This window comes from Triturus cristatus, chromosome 5_1 (assembly GCF_964204655.1).
Source record: "Triturus cristatus chromosome 5_1, aTriCri1.1, whole genome shotgun sequence".
NCBI classification, from domain to species: domain Eukaryota; kingdom Metazoa; phylum Chordata; class Amphibia; order Caudata; family Salamandridae; genus Triturus; species Triturus cristatus.
Window position 1 is genome coordinate 294,597,653 of NC_140587.1, and position 23,954 is coordinate 294,621,606.

The 23,954-nt window shown below is 44.1% G+C and overlaps 1 protein-coding gene across 1 annotated transcript in view; it reads left to right on the plus strand.

Moving 5' to 3' along the window:
- The window catches only part of LOC146830806 (uncharacterized), an 878,450-nt gene that overhangs the window by 665,777 nt on the left and 188,719 nt on the right, over positions 1–23,954 (plus strand). Inside the window, exon 18 of the mRNA XM_085604967.1 lies at positions 4,810–5,011. Coding sequence (XP_085461093.1) covers positions 4,810–5,011 — 202 coding nt within the window. The remainder of the gene's footprint in view (positions 1–4,809; positions 5,012–23,954) is intronic.

A 23,954-nucleotide genomic window follows, 5' to 3' on the forward strand; every position in this document is an offset into this window, starting at 1 on the left:
GTGAGTACAAAGAGTTTCGTTGTTCTTCGTTTTTTATTTTCTTTCTTCTTCACATTTCATTTGGTGTTCTCAATACACTTCATAGTCACTTCGGTAACTCCAGAATCCAACACGTGATTCGTCAGTTAGGTACATACACCTCTGACTTCATCAGGGCTGCTGTCATCAACCCTCTATTTTATAATAAGTAGAATGTGAATGGTCAAACACAAGTTTTTCAGTATTTCTATGATAAGTTTATGATCAGCTTCTCTTTTTGTCGTATAGTGTGATCCATAAGCCAGGAGGTAATTACTTTATCTTTTTAGCGCATCCAAAAAGAGAGTACTCCAACCATGCCTGTGTAAAGGCCATTACCAGGCAATTACCTCCTGGCTTATGGATCACACTATATGATAAAAAGAAGAACTGATTATAAACCTATCATAGAAATACTGAAGAACTTGTGTTTGACTATTCTACTTATTCTAAAATAGATGGTTGATGACAGCAGCCCTGCTGAAGTTAGAGGTGTATGTACCTAACTGACGAAACAGGCATTGGCTACAGAAGTTACCAAAGTGACTATGAAGTGTATTAAGAACACCAAATGAAATGTGAAGAAGAAAGAAAATTAAAAACGAGGAACAAAGAAACTCTTTGTACTCATATTTGTTGTCTATTGCAATAGGTGTGTTAACTCTGTGGAATCCTCCTTTTGCTAGCCCTAACCTAGAAAGTACCACTGGTTGTCATGGTAGTTAGCTCCCAATCAGCCTACCACACCTCCATCTACATAGGCAACTAAACAAGGATGATCTTGCAGAACAAAGCGGCTTCACTAATAACCAACTTGAATCATTATATCTATCTCACTAAATATTGACCTTCAAAATATTATTCCTGTTCAATGAGGTGTTGCGTTCTTGCACCCCTGAATATTTCTCTGAGTGGACCCAATGTACAGAGCAATTTTGTGCTTGCAAACTTTGCGATTTGCAAAATCAAAGTGTTTACAATTGCAAAAGAGTGTTTTTAAATGTAAACAGTATCTTTTGTGAGTCAGAAAACATATTCGGACTCATAAGAGGAATTGTACGAATGATTATGAATCACAAATAGGAATGGTCATTAAAGCAGTATCCTCTGCAGTTTGGGAGCCACAATGGAATGTATCAATGCTTTGCAACTGCAATTGCTGTCGGAAACCATTGATTAGACAATGGCACTTCAAAGTGACTGGTGCCTGATTCACAAAGGGACAGCTTCCTCTTTGTGATTCATGTTGAGCAGCCGCAGGAAGCACAAGCACTGTTGTCCTTTTGCTTTAGCAATGGAAAAGCAAGAATGGTGGTTTGCTTTTCCTTGATGGCCACCAATCCGGCATTCGTAGCTTTTCACAGAGGGTCGCAAATTGCTACCTGCCCAATTAATAGTCATTAATGTTCATTAAGCGTTTTGTTTTGGGATATCCTGGGAATATGCAGTTTGTAATACACCAAATTGCATACTCATTTGCAAACGAGTCAGTGTGCCAATTGCAAATCCTGTTTTCTGATTGGGTCTTAGGCATGAAGATCTTAGGGCCCAATATCATGTCCAGAAGCCTGAGGTCTGCTTTGCAAGCCTTCGGGCCCCCGAACATTGAGATTCACATGATGTGGGGAAGATCATTCCACACACATCGAAATCTGCCATGGAAAAACCAAATATACACATAAGACTAGAGACGGATGTCCTAAAGTTTCAGAGAAAAAGTGTTGTCTAGCTCTCTCTGGAGCAACAAAAGCCTTTGGGGGTGAAAAGGGGGTTGCTGGTATTCGTATTTGAAGGCAGAGGAGGTTTAATTACCGAAACATTAACCTACCCTTATCTGCTGAATCTAAGGGGAAGAGAGGGAATGTCAAACAGCTTGCCAAACTCTTTCTGGTAAGGCTTTGGACAATGAGCACAACTTACTCATGACATCTTTTGTTTGCGTCTATCGAATTGCATGCACCCCAGGCCGGTCAGATTGTTAAGAGCGATTCCAAGCAATTGTTTATACAGTGGCTGATGGTTCCTAATCAAAGGCTTCTTCCTCACATGAACCGTGGTTGGTTGGAGTGTTGACATTGTCCTGGAGCAAACCTTCTACTGGGTCTCCCATCAACATAGTGTCTAGCACTGCCTTTCGCTTCTACACCTACAAGCTACAGGCGGCTCTTAATAAACTCAAAATAATAAATAATATAATAACACAATGGTCATACTATTCATTGGTGTTACCCCAGGAGCAGAAGGTGGTGCATGCAATGTTCAGCTGATGGTTTTGGTATAGTGGCCCTCTTACATAATGAGAATGTAGGTCACTCATGTCTGCATCATTATTGGGAGTGTGAATGTCATCCGGGTACCTGCTGCCATTGTTCTTCTTAGGTGGCAGTGCCGTACATGACCTAATTGGTGTGGGAAGAGTAACATATCTCAGTATGACTCTGACATTGATAGGCTGCTAATCAACCCTGACACCTAAAACATGGTGAGTAATTGGCTTACTCGAGTTGGCATATTTTGCTTTTCGGTAAGTCTATTGTAATACTGCACAAATAGTGCACCAGTGGTACGAAAGGCAAACCTCATATGTGGGCTGCAGCATGGCCTCACTCCACCTACATAAGAGACTCTAAATCACGGCAGCGGCTGCAGTGGCCACATGTCAGTCAAACCATTGTGACACATTTACACCCACTTCTAACATTAAGTGCTGATCTGACAGTTTTCCCTTAAAGCCCAGTAGATATAGCTGCCTACGGTGTATAATTTGTCATTTTTCTGCAGTAATAGACTTTAAGAGTGCTAATTATCTTTTCTCAACCCCTAGCAGTCTCCAAACCGGTTATGCTTGGCTACAGTTTACTGTGGCAACTTTCAGTAGAATTTTATCAATTTCAGAACAGCCCAAGAAGAAGTGTGTTCTAGCTCTCGCTATTTTGGGGTAGATGGTATTCTCATTAGTAAGGCAGAGGGAGTTTAATTTATAGGAACATTAACCTACACTTATCAGAGGAATGTAGGAGGAGGAGAGGGAATGTGAAACAACTTGACAAACTTGACAGACACAATGATCTGGCTGCGAGCCTGTCTTTGATAGTAGCCTTTCCAGAGCCAAGCTGGTATGTCTACTCCAAGGGGGCACCAGGGTAAGAGGCCCAGTTTGACCAGTTCTTCTCCTAGTGGGGAGGAGGAGAAACCTGATTTCAATAGATCAGCTCTAGTGCTCATGCAGTTGTGATAGCCTGGTGCCATTTTGAAAAACTAGAAGTCTTAAAATAGTGCTTTCTGTGACTTTGCTCAAACATTGGGAAGAATGCAGTGTTAGTCTGCCAGGCACCAAACTTGATGTCCAAGAGTTGGAATTTTCCCTTTGCCTTTTTCCTGGAAATAGTAGCGGGGTAAGCATTTCCCCTATTGTCAACAGGTCTCCAATGTCTATGCTGCAAAACTGATCGCTTTTCAACTATTGGATGATCTAATTTCCCTTAATTAGTGGGTGCCCTCATAGGTAAATATTCGCAGGGTCTCAGAAATAGATAGTCTATGGAGACAAGTGAGTGGAAGAGCCCCAGGTAAACAGATGAGAACCCACTCAAACTATCCAACATCTGTTGTGTGTTGCCGAACTGTTAGGCCTGATGAGTGTCTGTGTTTTAAGTGAGTGATGTGGGGCCACCCCATTGTCCAGAAGGTCTAGCAGGGCCTATTTCACCTAACATGAACCTCTTTATTTGTTCTTCAGTAGAATAGATTGTAACTCATATCGTGTTGGCACGCTTGTTCAGATATCTGTAGTTTATTAGGAGAGTGGAGTTAAGTCTGCTCATTTCCTGGACAGGTTGAGCACGAGCTAGAGGCGAATGCAATCCCTTACAATGCACTTGTGCCCACATAGAACTGACATCTCGCTCCTGTAAAACAATCACGGATTGGATCACTTTGTTCCTCTCTTGGTAAAGACAGTGTATTACTCCCAAGCTGTGTTCCTCAGTTGGGGGCCAAGAAGTAGGCCACACCGTAATTGTAAAGGAGAGCATCTGTGTGACAGGGAGAGGCGAGATAGTAATGGGAATAGCCTGAGCACTTGAGGGTGTGGGTGGTGTTCAAGTACACTAGTCAAAGGGTCAGTGGTGCCCTGAAAACACTATCATGTAATCCAGTATCAGGAAAAAAACCTAAAAAGAACTAAACGTTACTCTGCCAGTGAGAGATTAATATTGCGTGTGTTTTTTTGGGAAGGTGGTGCCAGTATCTTGAGGAGGTGAACAAAGACGGCTCTCAGTGAAATGCAGGGTGGACTTTAACCTTCCCTTTTTGACTTTTAAATGCCTAGATGGCATTTAAAAGTCTTTTGTTAATAACCCAGCCAGTATCTGTACCAAGCTACTCAGTGTTTGGGGATTGTCACCACCGGCTAGATGTGAGGCAGCCACAGGTTTACTATTTTACCCCTGCCTGAATGAAATCCTTCTATGAGTAGTCACTCTCTGGATACCATAACTGCTTTTGGGAGCCTGTCACACACGGCTGCTTAAGTAGTCTTCTTGGCTATTGGTAATCAGGATTTGTGATTCAGTTCCACCATTGTACGACTAGATCTGGAGTGCTGAGTTGTAAACATAATGAAAAGCGGCATCTAATAATGTTGTATATTAAGATCATTTCTTCTGCGAATGTCAAGCCAGGAAGAGTAATGTCTGTCCCTATTGGAGATGTTTCCTGTCCACAGTCATATTAAGATATATGAGACATGATTATGAATATGTGTATGTTTTATTTCCCATGTTATTACAGGGTCTATGACAACGCCACTGCAAATGCAGCCATGCAGCAGGCCAGCACCCTGCTGGAGATAGAGGAGAACCTCACGAGAAAGAGCCTTGACCATTTTCACAGGCACATTAGAGATGCCTGCTCCCCGCTAACACTCTTCTACGATGATGACCTCACGAGTGACCAGGAGAATGAACTGAAGAAAGTCACCTTTCAGATTAAGGTACAGTATGCTTAGGAGTTATGTTGGAAAGGAGCTAAGGAAACCCTGCTGATTGTCTCAATCACTACTGGTTTTGTGGAATCCACCATGACAATCAAGGTGAAATGCATTCAGAGGAATCCGCCTGCCTGTAACTGAGAGCGTCATTGGTGCAGTGGCCCGCCTCTGTTTGTACTCGTAAGCTATTCAGTGGGTGTTCTTTGGTAATAACTTGCGTACCCACAACGTTTGTGGGTGCCTTTAATGATCATTAAATCTCTCAGTAATGCCTGCAGTTGGCAGTGTACACTATGTATCTTCGTTATGGTCCTTATATACTAAACCTTAAATATTGTATGGTTCATAAATGTTATTGTAAAATTACATTAAACCAATACCTGTAAAGACACTTTTTATATGTCTTACGGCTGGTTCACTAACCAGTCTACTACACCAGATCCCCACCAAAACTATTTAACTTGCCCATGACTCTGTTCTTTCCATATCTATTATTTTGCCACATATGACATCTTCTTCCTCTTTAAAATGCCATGTTGCACATAAGCTATCATTTAATTTAGCAGAAAAATAATTTGGAAATATGCCCTCTGTTATACGCAAACAGTAGATTGGTGTTAGTTAAGTTTGAAGTTGCTAAAGAGGTCAAATTAGTGGCATCTGCTAAGGATGCTATTTGACAGAAGAGCAAGAGGTGCAAAATAAAGGACAACTGCTTCGGCCTGAATGAACTAACAGGTCACACCTTAGGTGGGGTCATGAACACTTGACACATCATCCTGGTTTTCTGTGCCTTTCTCAAGAGTATACTGTCATAGATGTTTCTGAAACTGGGGCGAGAGAGTTAAACAGACAGGATCTATTATTCGGAAAAGTTTGCTTTCATCAGCTGATATGGCTGATGGGCAGGTGAATAGCGCTATCAGTTGCCCACGAGGCAGTTTGTAGGTTGTAGTTCTCAGTGACGGTAGCCAAGTATTTTAATTCCATAGAATTGAGTCTTAGTGCACAAGGGCGAATATTTTCAGTTGGCAATTTTCCTTAATGTTATTGCTTTTAGAAGTATATGATAGAGATATGCAATCGAGTTTCCTTGTAATCAGTGTCAGTGCGGCCGCAGCATTCTGCGTGGTAGAAGGGCACATTCCCTTGTCCTGAGTGCCTCGCTACATGTGAACTAATATCCTGACTTTTGGTTCTTCACTGGCGCCATGCTAAAGTAGAGGATGCGCAGAGGCCTGTGCCCGTCCTTGACAATGTGAGGTCCAAGACGTGTCCTCTGACATGAAGGTACACACCTAGTGTGTCCTCATAACAGGCAATGGACTACTGGCTGTGTCCTAGATATGTCACATAAAGCGGAGGCGGCAGTGTCCTATGCTTTGTGATTTTATAATGTTACTAGAATAGACCTTTTTCTCTGTCTCAATGAGAGCCTGTCCACTGACCCCTCTCGAGTAAAGGCGATACCCAGCACTTTGCTCTGATATTGCATAAGCATGTCAGGTGTGCATGTATGTGTAGTAGTGTGTAGGACAGATATGATAGTAGGACTCTCTGTGTGCGGGGTGTGAGTACTGAAACCAGTGGGATACAATTTGGATGCCCTTTGTTTAACACGCCACAAGACGAAGGATGAGGATAGCTTCCCCAGACAGTGGAGACTTGTTGCCTGCATTCCTGTGAATGGAGGTAGGAAACTCAGTGAAGTGAAGAGAGTGGAGAAAGTGCTACAGTTAGAAATTCTATGGGTCCTTGACAGCAAAGGTCAGCTGATTAGTTCTTCCTGAGCACTGTCATTGGTGGAAGGGTGGGGTTGGTTGCAATATCTCTTGTGCATTATGTCTATGTTTCTAGATTAGGCCTACCCCTTTTGTCTGTCTCTGATTACCACTTCAGGAAGGCTGATGACAGTGAGGTGTAGAGATCTCACACATCATTGTGTCTGTGTTTTGGTACTCCTACTTGAAGCCAACCCCATTGCTACCTGCTGTGCGAAACATCATTTTTTCACAAAGACTGTGTAAGGAAAGCTGCCTGAAACAAATATTAGAAAGAGAACCACCCCAACCCAGTTCTGGAGTCTTAAACACTGGATCCACATCTCCTATCTGGAAACTGTATGCAAAGAAGGAGTCCAAACCACCTTACTTTGTTCCAAACCCAAATTCTTCTTGACCAAGGAATAGAGTAATTGAAGAACTATTTTGTAGCTAGAGCTGGTGTATTCCTGAAAGCCAGTATGCCAGAGGTGAGGAGATGTCACTTGAAGTCCACACTTTCTGCTGGAAGAGCAGAGGATATGCCTAAGGAGCCTTGCAGCCTGCTTGCCTGATGAGAGAGAGAAGGAGGGTGTTGGGCTCTTCAGAAGAAGAGACTGTGCAGGACAAGAGGCCCAGCAATTCCTTGCATGTTCAGCACCCAGAGGAAGCTGATAGATAAAGGGAACAAGCCAGACAAATACTACAAGAATGGGATCCCTGCACAGCAAGTTGGCTCCCCAAAACCTGCCCCAAACAAGGCTGCATGGACCCAGAAAAAAAGAAAGGATCAGCACAATAAGAGTAACAGTGTGTCCCTTATTTATTGTAAAAACAGGTAATCTTAGGTCTTAGCTTGCAAAAGAGGTCAGAGACCGATGTGCAAAGGCAAGACCAATGTATGCTTAAGAATGTTTGACCATGGGTCCAAAAAAACTGAACCAAGTTCGCTCTGCTAACAATTGAGACTGCTTAGAATTATCTACTTACCCCATACAGATTTGGGAACTTCAGAGACAGAAACTCAACCACAGTGGGAGGGAGAGGATCGATAGGGAGAAGGAGATGTAGTGCTTCCCTATCAGACACAACTGCTCACAAACCAATTTTACACTCCCATCTTTTTGTATAGTATTTAGTTTTGTCGTGATTAAAGTTCTTTCATTTTCCATAAAAGATACGTACTGGGCTGGATATTGCATTATTGTATTTGCTACCTGACTGTTCCTAGTTTAGGCCCCCACACTACCTCCTTAAGAAGTCTGTGTCTACTCTCCTTAACTACCCTGAAGGTCAAGTATGGAAAGGGTTGTATTTGACACTGTTTGCAAAGCCATAGTAGGACGGACCCCAGGACCCCAATGGGAAACTATCATTGTTGCGGCCAGTAGCTCCAGTGTGCCCTTTGGTCCCTGGACGTAGTCTGACCAACATTTTATAGGATTTGTAGCCACCTCACCACCATTCCATCAATGTGGTCCAGTAAGCAGTAAGCAGTTTTTCCTGAGACGGAGAGGATAGATGCAGCCTATGAGTTTAATTATGGGAGAAATGTGGAAGAAGCAAAATGCCAAGAGACTATGTGAGCCTGCTAGAATGTGGCTCCATTGAAAATGACTAGTCAAATCTGATTCTAATTCTCTTTTTTTGTTTTTTAAAGTTTAGGATTTCTTAGTCTTCTATTTTAGTCTGTTGCATTTTAGGAGATGACTGATAAGGTGCTTGGGAGCACGGGGTGTGAAGAACTTTGTTTTTTTTCCCAAATTTAGGTGAAGTTTACTTCTGTTCACCTACTTACAGATGTTGCAAGTTGTCATGCCTGCTTTTTGAGGATCAACCGGAAGCACCTGATAGAGCCAAGTGTTATACACATCTACATGGTATCCTATTCCTGATGTTTGTATGAGTTTGTAAACTGATCTCATGGTTATTTTGATGAGATTGTGAGAGAGGATATTCTCTCAGGCACCCCACAAGTGACATAGGCAAGGTGAGCTAATTCTCCCAAAAAGACCATCTGGCTATTATGATTATTGACCCTGCGTAGGGATTGGTGGTAGAGGATTTAGACTGCAGCGGATGGGTCACACAGAATCAGTAAGGACCAACACCTGTTTCTCTTTGTTTGTGAATATCATTGGTGGGTTTACCAGGGTAGATTCTCTTTCATTTGCAAAATTGAACTCTGAATGTACAACACTCACTAGTTGCAGTTTAACCATATGAGACTTACACAGAAAGCTGAACAAAGTTCTGATTGATATCTAAACAATATTAACCAGTGTCCACAGTAATAATTGATAAAAATAAGTTTGTTTTTTTAATGGAGACATTCAGATATAACATTGACTACTCCATCATCCATGTTCCAAAACCTCCAATATTCCCATGACATACAGCTTCCTGACACTCCTTCAAATCCTTGACAGCACAATCATTGAATACCAATCAACAATCTCTAAAAACAATCTTTATTAAGGATGACCTCGTTCCGCCATATATTATTTGTTAATCTTAACCTCATTAAACATGAGTGTCACCAACACAGTTTTGCTTTGGTTCACATTATACTTCCAGGCATCATTTTGTAGAGATAGAATCCTCCATATCTCCATCATTTCCTATCCCTGTGGAGTTTCATGTGCATCCATTCACACTATCAAGATGTTCAACTTGTACATGTAGTGGATGGGAGTACTACTTGGCTAGCACAACATTGAATTCAATATGTTCAAGACACTCAACTTTGCCTCAAAGTGTTGCCAGGTAATATCATTCTTAAACTCAGATCCTCCCTGGACATCACTGAAAAATGGATAGCTGCATGTCTATATAAAACTCAATCCAACAGCAGCTGAGTGTTCCCTCATAAAAAGAGGGACCACTGAGTCCATCTTCCAGAAGAGGCCCACCATTTTGAACTTAGATGTCTTGTCTCCCACCCTTCATCCTGTTTTAAATCCCTGGATTTTCCAACAGCCCCCCTTTAGTCATTGAAGGATAATGTCAAGATGAAAGTGCAAATAGCATTGATCCAGGTGAGTTTACTGCTCATAATCCAGCCCTATTCACTTTTATGTATGTCTGGTTCACAATTGAGGCCCTTGTATTATCACACATCAATGAAACAACAGACTACTCCCTGGTCTTCCCTAGTCCGTATTGACATCATTCAAATCATTTCTTCATGTAGGACATAGCGGCTTAACTAATCACAAACCTAAGGAAGATGAAGTACATCTACACTACCTTGAAAGAACTGCACTGGCTGCCTAGCTGTGTTAGCATCAACTTTAAAGTTTATTGTCTGATCCATATAGGCACTCCACTTGACCACACCTGTCTACCTTGCTTCTAAACGCAATGTATCTGGTGGTGCTCAGACGTCCCTGTCCAAGTTGAAATTCCTAAAGCCTAACAAGTAATTCAGGCGCTAAAGGGCTTAGTTTACATATGGACCAAGATCCTGAAATCCCCTCTCTTTACAACTCAGACTTGCTATATCACAAATGCTACTCAGAAAAGACTCAGAACCACCTGTTCTTAGATTTTTATCTTTCCCGTCTCAGCCTCACTCAGCTATGTTGCTGTGTTTCTTTTGCATTAGTTCGCACATATTTCTCTGAGTTCGTATTGTAAATGTACCCGTCGGTGTCCCAATCCTTCTTTTTAGGCAATGTTTTCTGCTGCTATGTGCAGTAACACACATCCCATTTGGTCTAGGTTAAAATAATCAGACAAATAGCAGTGGATTTCTTGTGATTAATCCAACTTGCCACGTGAACCCCATTGTGATCCTTGGCATTTATAGTTTGTTTTGTACTACTACTTAACTTATCCTCAAATTCATAGTGATCTGCCTTCAGCTATGCAATCATGGCCCCTCGCGCCAGTCTGTTCAGGATAACAGTCAAATATTAATGTGTCTTACAACTCAGTCCAACCTCTGAGAACTTTGATATTTTAGTCTGCATGTTTCTAGCTTTACCTCTTATACCAAGTGGCAGTTCTTCAGATCCTATGGGAGAAGATGTGGTGCAACAGCCAGAGCTGCCGACTTTAAAACTGGGGATCCAGGTTCGAGTCTCGGCGTCAGTTCAACATCCTGTGATTCTGGACACATCACTTAATCTCCCCGTGCCTATGGACAGCGTCTGGATACCCTCACGAGTGATTAGCCTCGCTCTACAAATCTGAATATTTATTTATTTATTATAATTCTTATTTTTATTCCACCCAGTTGTGGGTTGGAGGAACGCCACGTTGAAAAGAAGCCTGTAACAAGCCAGGACCTTCCAAAAGAAGCCCTCAAACTTAGATTAGCCCTATATTATCTCGAATCAATAGATGGAGCGTGGTAAAATTAACAAACAAGGCATGTGCAGAGGGCCTCTTGCAAGCCGCTGTGTCATCACGCTTCCTTGACTTTTTAACACAGAGGCCATGATAGTTGAAGGAAAACCCTCTAATAGTAGTCCAACAGAGGCACATTTTCGCATGAAGTGCACAACCTCTGCCCAATTAAAGCTTGTACTTCTGGCTCCCAACAAATTGGTGGAGTGAGTCAAAGCCCCTTTCCAAGTGGCGTTGTTGGTGTCTTCCATGCCGGAAGAGACATGCATGATGCCCATATAGGCTTCACCCCAGCGTGCTGAAGTTAGTTCCTTCTTTTCCAAGCCATTAGCGGGGATCCGAATACAGCTCCCTCAGTCATTTTTTGACTGACTTTAAGCTTTTTCTTTATAACTAGTGGTCTTTTTTGCATTTTTCGGAGTTGCCGCTGAAAAAAAAAACACAGGTTTAAACCTTGTGGTGCCTGTCATCGACAGATGTTGGTGACAGATCCCCAACTTTGTATGCCTGCGGTGCCTTGAGAGCGGCTATGACTCTTCGGTGGAGTGCAAGACGATGAACCCTAAGGCCATCCACGGCTGCTCATCACGTCCCTCAGCACCGCTCCAAGTCCCATTCGTCTGAAAGGTCTCAGGATCGCCCCTGACATCGCACATGTAGGTCTTAGACTGACTCCAAGACTTCTTCTGGTAAGTCCCACAAAAAGAAGTTCAAGAAGTCGAAGTACTCTTCTGCTTTTTCACATCACTCCAATCTTCAGGCGATGTGAGAGAACTATGCCACAAATCCTGATCTTGCGCCTAGATGGTCTCTGTGCACCCTGTATTGGAAGCTAGGTCCGCTCTGTGCTTTGGAGCCTGCTGGACCCCTCATCCCCCAGCTCCAAGAGTATTAGGAGGCAATGAGACACATGCTTGGGAGGACGTACCCCTCTGGAGCACCATATGGTCCCAAGGGTTTCAGAGGGTCTGCGACTGGAGCTCCGCAGGCAGAGTTGCCCTTGGTGCTATTTGACCCCTTAGAATCTGTTAGAGGATCTGGATCAGCTCTGGCAGTGAGTTCGGGACCTTCTCTGGAGACCATTCCAGTATCGCCATTCCAGGTGCTGCCGACACCCTTTGGTGGCGCTGAACCCATCACGATTCTCTACTCTGGTACAGGCATTGCACAACATTGGTTCCAGAGGTACAAATTGAGGGGATCTGAGGATCCCTATTCCTACACTCACCCCCTAGCAGAGTCCATGGCCGATGAGAACTAGTATGAGGACGTGGATGATGCCAGTGGTCTGGTTACCTCACCAGACACTGGCCTCCTCACGTCTCCCACAGTGGCTACTTAGGAAGGGGCTTCCTTTTTTGATGGTGGCCTAAAGGGCAGCTGAGGTCTTGGACCTAGAGCTGCCCATGATTCAATTCAAAATTAATTTTTGATAGATGTGCTTCAATCAGTAGTATGCTCATTAGAACCCTTACTACCCTTCAATGAAGCCCTCACTGATATCTTGCTTGGGGCCTGGGCCAAGCCCTGCACAGGCACTCTTGTGCACAGGACCATTGCTCACTGCCATTGCCCCACTCCCTGGGGCCCAGCCTCCCTCTCCCGTCACCCTACCTCTGAGAGTTCGAAAGTCCATTCCTCAACTTCAAGAACCAATCTTGGCGTGTTCCATACCACACCACCGAATATGGAATCCAAGAGGCTGAAAACCTTCTGAAAGAGGATTTTCTCTTCTGCCAGGCTGGCACTGTTGTCCCTGAACACCGCATGCCTATTGGACCGTACTGTGTGGGATACAGTCGGGCAAGTGCTGCCTCTGACCCCAGTTGAGACTCGGGACATACTCTCCCAAGCTGTTGTTGACTGACGAGATGCAGTAAATTTCACAATTCGATGCTGGTTGGTTACGATCGATTCATTGGGCAGAGCCATTGCTTCTTTAGTGGTGCTTTGACTACACGCCTGATTGAGGAGAACTGGCTTTTATGGGGATGTCCAAGCCTCACTCATAGACATGCCCTTTGATGAAACTCATCTCTTTGGAGCCTAAACAAATTTGGTCTTAGAGAGATTTAAGGATTGGAGACTACTGCTAAGTTGCTAAGACTCTCTGTGGCCCCCTGACAGTCGCATTTTGACTTATGCTCCTTCCATGGCTACGGTAGGGGCTATCAGCTGCATCCTTTCCCTCCTAGCCACCACGGCCAGCAGGCTCATTTCTTTCATGGCTGCGGCTCCCACAAGCCTCGCCGGGCCCACAGCCAGAGGTCCGCCTTGTCCACTGCCCCCCGGCAGCCACAGAGTCAAAGCCTCTTTAGTTTGTTCTCAATCCAGTAATGGCACAGAGTTGGCTGCAGAATCCCATACCATCGGCAACAATGGTATTGTGGGTGCTCCAGATTGTCCAACTGGTTTCTGCCCTCCCATTCCACCCACTCGGCTGACAGAGGACCACCTTGCACTCTTGAAACAGGAAGTACTGGTCCTTCTAGCCAAAGGAGCCATCAAGAGGGCTCCAGCATCAGAAGTAGGTTGTAGTTGCTATTCCTGCTACTTTCTGGTGCCAAAGAAAGATGGAGGCCTCTGTCCTATCCTAGAGCTGCGCTTTCTCAATTACTTAAAGATGTCACCCTGGCCCAAGTCTTATCTGTCCTCGACCATGGTGACTGAATGTTAGCTTTGGACATGCACAATGCTTATTTCCGCATGCACATCCTGCCTGTCCACAGACACTACCTGCTGTTCACGGTGGGCCAGGAGCATTATCAGTTTTATATGTTTCCCTCTGTTCTTACCAGTGCCCCTCAGGTGTTCACCAAGGTGATGGCGCTTGTTGCAGCACATCAGTGAATGTCAAGGGTTCCAGTCATCCCCTACCTCAATGATTGGTTGTTGAAGGTGGGCTCACCCCAGGCAGTCGTTTCCAACCTCCAACCTCCAGACTATGGCGGACATCCTGCAATTGCCTGGGTTCGCATTCAACATGCCAAAGTAACACCTGAATACATCTTGTTGTGTCTCGCTTCTCCTGCTCCTGAAGTACAGCACTCCATGGAACCAGACTGCCATTGCCCTTTTCATTTTGGCCTCCTTCCTACAGCCCCTGGAAACCCTGCCTACTCACATGGCCTTGGGAAGTGGCTACCTTCAAGGGTGCAGTCTTGTATAAAAGCTGCGCCCCTCAACGTGCCAACTACTTGGCTTTCAAACTTGCCAACATGTTTGTCCCAAGGTCCTTTTTGTTTTTTCAAGGCTTGATACTACTTACCTGATCCTGTGGACTGGACTCAGTTGTGGTATCTACCTTCTGTCTTGACATCCGGAGTCAGTGTTTTCTGCTCAAGGCAAACATCGGCAAGAAAACAAAAGAGACAGTCATTACTTGCACAGTAAGGCGAATTACTGTGCTTTTGTGCTAGCAAGGAAAAAGAGCACAGCAACTAAAAAAAGGCTTGTTGGACAATGGTATGCTGAGTTATTTTTTAGGTATTTAGGTTAGAGCAGCAGCAAACGACATTCACAATGAAAAAGCTACGGCAAGAAAGCCAGAAGAGAGAAACTAAGAGGACCCTGAATACAAGCCCCCCTCTGACCTTTAAAAAACTGGCAAAACGCAGTGAAGAGCCCACAAAAGAGGCAACTGAAACGTGGACGGGGACACACACTATGGTATTGGTTAACTAACCCTGAGGCTAATTCACTACTTATGTCTTTAGGGAATAACAAAACCACAGACCCTTATTTGGTAGGGAAATACATGATTATCAGCCATGTTACTTAATGACACACCACCACAGAAGAAGCCATTAGGAGCCCAACATAGAGACATGGTACACACCTGGGAAGTAAGGGTCGGGTGGAACATGGTGGGACAGGGTAATAGTTAGGGAGTATAACCTTTCCTCTACTTCCTCTTAACAGAAGGGATACTCTGCTGTCCTAATGGTGTGATCTTGGAGATCAGCGACCATGGTTCCCACCCAGTTTGTAGAAGAAGTCAGATGACTTTCTTTTTCTCTTTTTCAACCCCCTTTCCCTTGTTGGCTGCTCCCTGAACACAATTGTTGCAGTGTGCCAGCCTTCAGGGGTATTCATGGACTCGGCTTCGCTCCGGCAGACTCCTGGAACAATCCAGGTTAGTGCTTTCCTGGTCCTGGCAGGAAGCCAAGCCAACGAATACGGGGTTTTCTCGGGTGCATATGGACTCCTAAGATGCCCTTGAGACCTAGGACTTGACCCAGGCACTTTTGAAAGAAACCCCAACCCCATTTTGACTCTCCTGACAGAGGTAGCCACTGTACCACAAGAGAATCAAGTGTTAAATATAGAGCTAAACATATGCAAATATAGGACCGTTCCTTGGGAGGAGATCAGAAGCCTGACCCTTAATGCCTTTATAAGTCCTAATATCAGCCGAATTCTTCGCTCCAAGTGGAGTCACTCCTTTGCCAGGGACTTTTCTCCTCCCAGACTCAAATCCAGTACCAACAGCAATATTTATAATAATGGTAACACAAACTCCAGTTCCACTAGCTCCTCCCGAATGTTTCTTGGGAGACAGTGTTAAATTTAGTTTGTTCATGGACCAGTGCTACTTACACTTCCTTTGCAAACCGGCAGCCTTCCCCTCTAGAGATGTACCTAAGGTGGGCTTCATGATTTCCTATTTGGCCAGAAATGCTGCTACCTGCTCTGTCCTCTTGGCGGAGAACAATAATCCACTCTTGTACAGTTTTGCTAGCTTTAAGGAGGCTATGAGAAAGCTGTTTGCTCAGCACACCTTCATGCAGGCGAATGATAATGAGCTTTTGAATTTGAGACAAGGGAGTAAGGATTTACTTTCCTTCATTTCTTCATTCAGTAGATTGATTTCAGAAACCCAGTAGCCATAGAATAGGAGACACACTCTTTTCTATTGAGAGCTTCCTGATGAGTTGAAGGATGTTCTATCAATTTGTTGACCCCTCTAAGGAGTGTTTCAGCTTTATTGATCTTGTGGTCAGGTTGGATCACAGGTTAGGAGAATGTAAAGGGGAAAACTCTTGGTCGGACATTATTTTTCAAGAATACAAGAAAGAGTCTGCGATAAAGGTACTGACTCAACAAAACCCATGCAGATCAGAGGACTTCAAGACCCTCTATCCACAGAAGAAAAAGACAAGAGAATAAAAAACAATCTATGTTTGTATTGGAGCAAGGGAGGACATTTCACCAGGGAATGTCCAGTTAAACCCAAAAAACCAGCCCCTAAGAAAATAGGTTTTGCCTCCGATGCCCGACCCACTGACTCAGAAAACTAGACTGCCTGGGGAAAGTGGAGACTGGTCTCCACAATACTCATATCAATAAGGTCTCCCTGCCCCTATCCAACCCACAAACCAATCCCCCAAGACACCCAATGGTCACTGTAGCTTCCATCTTCTCTCCTCATGATGGGAAAGCCCTCCCTGTTCTGGTGGACTCCAGAGCTACTACAAACTTCCTTGAATTGATTCTTGCTATGAGACTCTCAAAGTACAGATGGTGGAAAAGAATAACACAGAGTCACTTTGAGCAGTGGATGGGTCCGAATTGTCATTAGGGCTGGTAACCTTACAAACCAAACCCCTCTACCTTCTTTGTAACAACTGTCTTTCTGAAAATCTAAGCTTCGACCTTATCGATACCCCCACTTTTGGATGCATTCTGAAGTCCCCTGGCTAAAAACCCATAATCCTAACATAGACTGAACCCTCCATAAAGTCATCCTAAATTCTCAGCTTTGTCGACACACCTGCTACAGATTAGCTACAGACTGGTTAGCACCTTTAACCTTTGCCAGTACTTCATGCGTTCAGATAGCAGCTGAGTTCCCTCTGGAGTATCAAGACTTTCAGGATGTTTTCAATAAGAAAATGGCAACAACCCTACCTCCTCATAGGAGTTTTGATTGCCACACAGACCTTGAACCAGGGGCTATCCCACCTTGTGGTTGGGTGTATGCCCTTCTTGAACCTGCAACCCATAATCTTAAACAGTACCTGGATGAGCTGCCATCCTGCGGTTTTATTCAACATTCAACTTCCCCAGTCTCGTCTCCACTCTTTTTTGTCACAAAGAAGAACGGTAGGTTAAGAGCATGTATTGATTACTGTGCTTTAAATATATAAGGTGATAATAAAACATTGCTACCGTCTTCCCTTTATTTGATTTTTGGCGGATCAGGTGAGGCAATACACGATATATACCAAGTTGGATGTCCAAAGGGCATATAATCTCATCCACGTGCGGGAAGGGGATGAATGGAAAACTACCTTCTGCACCAAGTACAGCCTTTATGAGCACTGTGTAATGCATTTTGTGCTTTGTAACGCACCTGCTGCATTTCAGTAATTCATCAATGAGGTATTATGAGAATTTCTCCAAAAATATCCAAGCTGATATAAGAGATGTAAGGGCAGTCCTGCAAGAACTCAAGAGAATCATCTTTATGCCAAAGTGGAAAAATTAACCTTTCACACCACACAGATAGATCTCTTAGGCCTCATAATTTCGTACCAAACACAATAAGGAGCTCTAGGGGCAGAGAAGAGGTCATCCCCCACTCAGAGAATTATACACAACAAGGGACCTGTTCACAAGGTGATATCAATACTCAAAACCCTAATACACCTGTTGTCATACATTTAGACAATCTGTTAAGCCAGCAGTTATACCATCTGTACTACTAAGGAATGGATCACCAAAATATAGAAAAGGTTTCAAATCTGTCTGTAAAGAGAGTGACCTGTGTCTCCAACTATCCTTAGTGTAGTGAACTCAAAAGAGAAGAAGTGGAAAAAATGTGAAAAAGGATTGGTGGTGCCTCACGGTAGTAACACCAAGGGGGTAAAGCAGGAAGGTACTCGCCTGCTACCTCAAGATCTCATCATCAGCTACCACCGCTCCAAAGCAAAAAGTGTAAAGAAAAGTAAGAAAAACCCATAAAGACAAGGTGGTAGGGTGTGTAAACAAAGATTGTCTGTGCACCAACTCGTGCGACAGGATCAACCCCACAATTGAGATTTAGGAGTCAAGCTATTTCTCCCCTAGTCCCAATCTAAAACTGAGCTAAATCACACTTACTAACAACCTTTATTCAATGCTGTGTCTGCTCATTAAAAGGCCGACATGTTTCATTGCCACAGGAGAAAAACTCACAGCAATTTCTTCAGGGAGTGGGTCAGTCACTCCACCCTGCACAAAAACTTGTATATTTTAAAATTCCTACAGGAGACACAAGAAAACAGACAGACATACAAAACATAACATGATTAGTTGGCATCTGGTCACATTTAAAAAGGTAATTCAATATGAAAAACCTCCCACGCATTTTTGTCACAGGATTTACCGGGATGTTGCCCAACATGGGCATACCTTTACCCTCAAGCACTTGTGTGTGTGTATTCAATCACTCTTTCACTGGCTTTCCAAGTCACTTCCACTGGTGTATCTGTAAAACATGGCAAAGTATCGTAAGGCAGTGAATGCTGGCAAAACACGATTTTAATAACGTTTCATGCACTACCCTATTATGCCATTAGTCTCATATGGCGGCGGCAGCACGTGCGTAAATGTCCTTGTTACATTTAACCCCCTGTCTCAAACATCTACTCTCACTATAGTATGTAGAGAACAGAGAGGTGAGATCTATCCATTTCTATGCCAATACAAAGCGTGATGAATTTGCCAATACTATCATGGTACAGATGGTATAACCGCTGGCTTAACAGATTGTCTAAATGTATGACAACAAGTGTATTAGGGTTTTGAGTATTGATATCACCTTGTGAACAGGTCCCTTGTTGTGTATAATTCTCATAATTTCGGACAAAGGGACACAGATGGATGACACCAAGATAAAAGCGATTCTAAACTGGCCAGCTCCAACCTGTGGGAAAGTGCAGAGCCTATTAGGCTTTGCAAACTTTTACCATGGTTTTATTACCCATTTTTCTCACATAGTTGCTCCAATCACTAAGCTATCAAAGAAGGGAACCCCTTCAAATGGTCCACAGATGCAGATGACGTTTTTTTCTGTACTAAAGGCAAGCACCTAATTCTCAACCACCAGACACAACCTAATCATATTTCATGGAAATGGGCGCTTCCCAGATAGTCATTGTTGGAGTCCTTTCCCAAAGGGATAAGCACACAGAAAAATTGCATCCAATAGTGTATTTCTCCTGGAAATTATTACCAGAACAAAACCACTCAATCGCTGAGTGCGAACTCCTAGCTATCAAAATGGCTTTCCAGAAATGGAGAACTTACTGATTAGGGGCTCCACATACCATAAATATATACTCTCATCAAAAGAATCTGCAGTTCTTTTGCTCTGCCAAGGCCTTGATGTCCTGTCAGATATGTTGGCTCTAGCAGTTCAGGAAGAACCTCAAGACCTGGATGTTCAACCAATATGGGAACAGGCAGCATGTTCTCCCAGGGCCTCAAGACCCTCACAAGCGATTCAGCCGGGATCTGCAAGTTCTGATTGATTGATTGATTGGTTCCTGTTCGTTAGTGAGTTTGATTTTGTGATGACTTACCAACTGGGGACAAAAGTGGCCAAGGCCAATACCTTGTCTCATATCAATACCTCTGATCCTGCAGACTGTTCTATTAGTGCCCCCCCCCACCTCCATACCCCACCACTATTCTATTTCCTGAGAGAATAGTAGGAGCTAATACTGTATATGACTTTTGGGAAAGACTGCAAGGAAAGTTTGACAAACTATATCTAAGTGGTTGGTTAAAAAAGCCTGACAATACCATCCGACAGGGAGGGTTCTAACATTCTGGGCTATTGTATACCCCTACTCCAGACTTGCAAAAAGTAGTTATACACTGGAAGCATGCCAACTCCTTAGCGGGACATCCTGAGGAGACAAAAAGCAGACAGAATTGCATGCGCTGATTCTGGTAGGAAGAGATCTCCAAATACCTCACAACCTTTGAACAGAGTAGTACACAAAAACCTACTGGCTTTTTACGCCCATTACCCATCCCATGAGGTTCTTGGCACATGCTTAGTATGGATTTCATTACCCACATACCTACTATGAAAGGGTATGCAACTATCCTTGTAAGTGTGGATATGTAAACTAAATAACCTCACTTTATACCTCTACAGAAACTACTGACAGCCATGGAATTAGCCAGTTTACTTCTGTAACATGTTGTTTGTTTACATGGAATTCCTTCAACCATAATCTCAGATTTTGGCGTACATTGGGTGCATCTTTGGGGATTGATCTCTGTTTCTACTCTGCAAACTACAAACCCTCACTAGTGATTGCGTCCAAGCCCATAGCTTAGCAGAATTTGAATACAACAATAACACACGTTCAGCTATTGGGGTTTCCTCTTTCTCTTGTAATATGGGATACCACTTACGATCTCTCCCAGTCTCTCTCTCACATGATTCCGCTCACAGTCAAGGAACATCACATCACGATAATCTTAAACTCATTTAGTCAGCAGCAAGAGAACATTACACACACTACAAAAAAATCATGAAAGTGCTAGCAGACCGCAAATGTATCAAGAAACTGGACTATGCAATAGGAGATATGGTTGACAACCAAGAACCTCTGCCAACCAGGCCCACAAAGCTTCAGCCTTGCTTTACAGGTCTGTTTCTAATCGCCCAAGTCCTGAACCCAGTCTCTATTGAGCTGATCTTGCCTGATGAGTACCAAATACATTCAGGGCTTTATGTATGAGCCCCTGCGTCACTTTTGCGCCTCCTTTGCGTCACTTTTTGTGACGCAGTAGCGGCATAAATAATGCGCCATGTTGCGCCATATTTACGAAGTGACGCATCTTGGCAGATGGGTCACTTCGTAAACACCTGTGCTACATTATACCTGCATCAGGTATAATGTATGCAGGGTGGGCGTTGTCCCGCAAGAAAGGGTTGTAGGAGTGGCGTGGTGAAATCTATAAGATTTCACTGCGCCGCTTCTTGGACGCCAATGCGTCAAAACCTTACCCCTGCCTCATGGCAGGCCTAAGGGTGATGCGGGCCCTTTCACATGGGGCTTGCCCCATGTGAAAGGACACATTGATGGAGTTGCGTCTGTTTTCAGAAACACCCCAGCAATGCGCCACTTTTGCGCCGATAAATACGCCAGTATTACTGACATATCTGTAATTTCCTGTGACATGATGTGTCATACAATAAATATCACGCATTCATCATATTGCAAGGATGGCGCACTGAGAAGTGTTGCATCGCTGCTTTCATGCAGCGATGCAACACTTTTCATGAATGGGGACCCAGTGTTTCACTTCTCCCTTCTCAAACTGTATCATTCCTCTGGTTCTGCGATTCCTCTCATCTTGGTGGATGGTCATCCCGAGTACAAGTTGCGCTGGATGTTGGATTCCAGCGCATCAAATGACAACTGTTTTACCTTTTGGACTGGAAAGGGGGGCCTCCTGAAAATTGGTCCTGGAAACCTGCTGCCTAAGTCCATGCCTCTCTTCTGGTGCGTCCGTTTCATGCCAGACATCCCGCCAAGCCTGTCAGTTGGCCTTTGGCGGGGAGAACTGTCGTATTTTGCTCTGCCTGCGCTGTTTGTGCTGCCTGGTTATGTCCCCAGTCACCCTAGAACCAGTCCACCCTCTTCCTCCCATTATCTAGAACCTCCTCATACTCCTGATGTACAGCTCTCCATGACCCCACGCTGCCATTGCCCTTTTAATTTTGGCCTCCTTCCTACATCCATTGCCTTTTTAATTTTGGCCTCTTTCCTACAGCCCCTGGAACCCCTTCCTACTCACATGGCCTTTGGGAGTGGCGACCATCAAGGGTGCAGTCGTGTACAAAAGCTGTGCCTCTGCATGTGCCCCGTGCTTGTCTCTGAGACTTTCCAAGAAGGGAGTATGGTTGCCCTGAGGTCCTGTTTGTTTTTTCAAGGCTTGTCATGACTTACCTGATCCTGCGGACCTGACTAATTTGTGGCATCTGTCTTCCACCCTGACATCCGGAATCAATGTTTACTGCGCAAGAAAATCACCTGCAGGAAAACAAAAGAGACAGTCATTACTTGCACCGTAAGACAAATTACCACGAGCTTGTGATAGCCAAGAAAAAGAGCACAGCAAGTGAAAAAAAGCTTATTGGACAATGGTATGCAGAGTTATTTTTTCAGTATTTAGATTAGAGCAGCAGCCTAACACATTTACAACAAAAAGGCTACAGCAATTAAACCAGAAGAGAAGAACTAAGAAGATCTTGAAGGCAAGGTGCCCCTCTGTTTTTTTTAAACTGGCAAGACACAATGAAGAGCCCACAAAAGAGGTAACTGATTAAAAAGGAACTCACAGTTGTATGGCATTGATTAACTAACTCTGAGGCTAATTCACTCCTTGTGTCTTTAGGGAATAACAAAACCACAGCCCCTCATTTGGGAGGGGGATACATGATTATCAGCCACACTATTTAATGACACACCACTACAGAAGAAGTCATTAGGAGCTCAACATTCCATCCCTTATAGAGACAAGGTACACAACCAGGAAGTGGGAATTGGGTGGGACCTGGTGGGACAGAGTAATAGTTATGGGAGTATAATCTTTTTCTATTTCCTCTTAACATAAGTGATCCTCAGCTCCACTAACGGTGTAACCTTGGAGATTGGTAACAAAGGAAGTAGGATGGCATACACCCAATTCGTAGAAGAAATTGGATGACTCTCTTATTTTTCACTTACTTTCACAACCCCCTTTCTCGTGGGGACTGCTCCATGAACATAGTTGTTGGTGCATTGTGCATGGTGCCATCCTTCAGGCTTAGTGTTTTCCTGGTCCTAGCACCTTCCAAAAGCTCCTTTTCATTGGAGCTGTTCTGGATACAGTGCAGTTTCTGGCTTATCCTCTGGAACAGAGAGTCCAGGATATTCAGGCTAAGGTTCTGATGTTTCAGGCTCTATCCTGGATTTCGATGAGACTGACTCTGAGGATGCTGTATCTCATTGCCTTGTGCATCCTATTGGTAAAACTTGACCATTAGCATATGCGAGCTCTGCAGTGGGACTTGAAAACCCAGTGGGCGCAGCATCAGTAAAACATCTCCGACCAGATATCTAAGGGAACTGCAAAAGACCTACAGTGGTGACTCATGGACCACGATTCGGTCAACAGCAGGCCTCTCTCTCCTCCCCACCCAGAGCTCACAGTGGTGACAGATGCATCACTCCTGGGTTGGGACAGCCATCTGGTAGAGGTGAAGATCAGGAGACTATGGTCTCCATCAGAGTCTAGGTTTCACGTCAACCTGCTGAAGCTCCAGGCCATCCAGTTGGCATTGAAAGCCTTTCTTCCTTCTACCAAGGGAAGGCAAGTGCAAGTGTTCATGGACGACACTACTGTCATGCCATGTGGTACTACAACAAACGGGGCAGGGTGGGGTCTAGGATCCTCTATCAGGAAGCTGTGCACCTATGAACATGGCTGGAATGTCAGGGCATCTGGTGGGCTCTCTGAGGGCAGATGAACTCAGCTGTCAATTCCTAGCGCACCACAAATGGCATCTTCATCTGGAGGTGGTGCAAGGTCTCTTCCGAGATTTGGGAGAGCCTTAGTAAGATCTATTCACCACTGCAGAGAACGCACAATATCAGCACTTCTGCATGCTGCAGTTTCCAAGGCAGATCTTGCTCAGAGAATCATTTTGTCTTAAGTGGAGCTCGAGAATCCTACACGTCTTTCTGCCGATAACACTTCTGTCCAAAGTTCTCAAGAAGATCAAAAAAGACCAGGACTAAGTCATCTTAGTGGTTCCAGACTGGGAACTGAGCATGAGCATC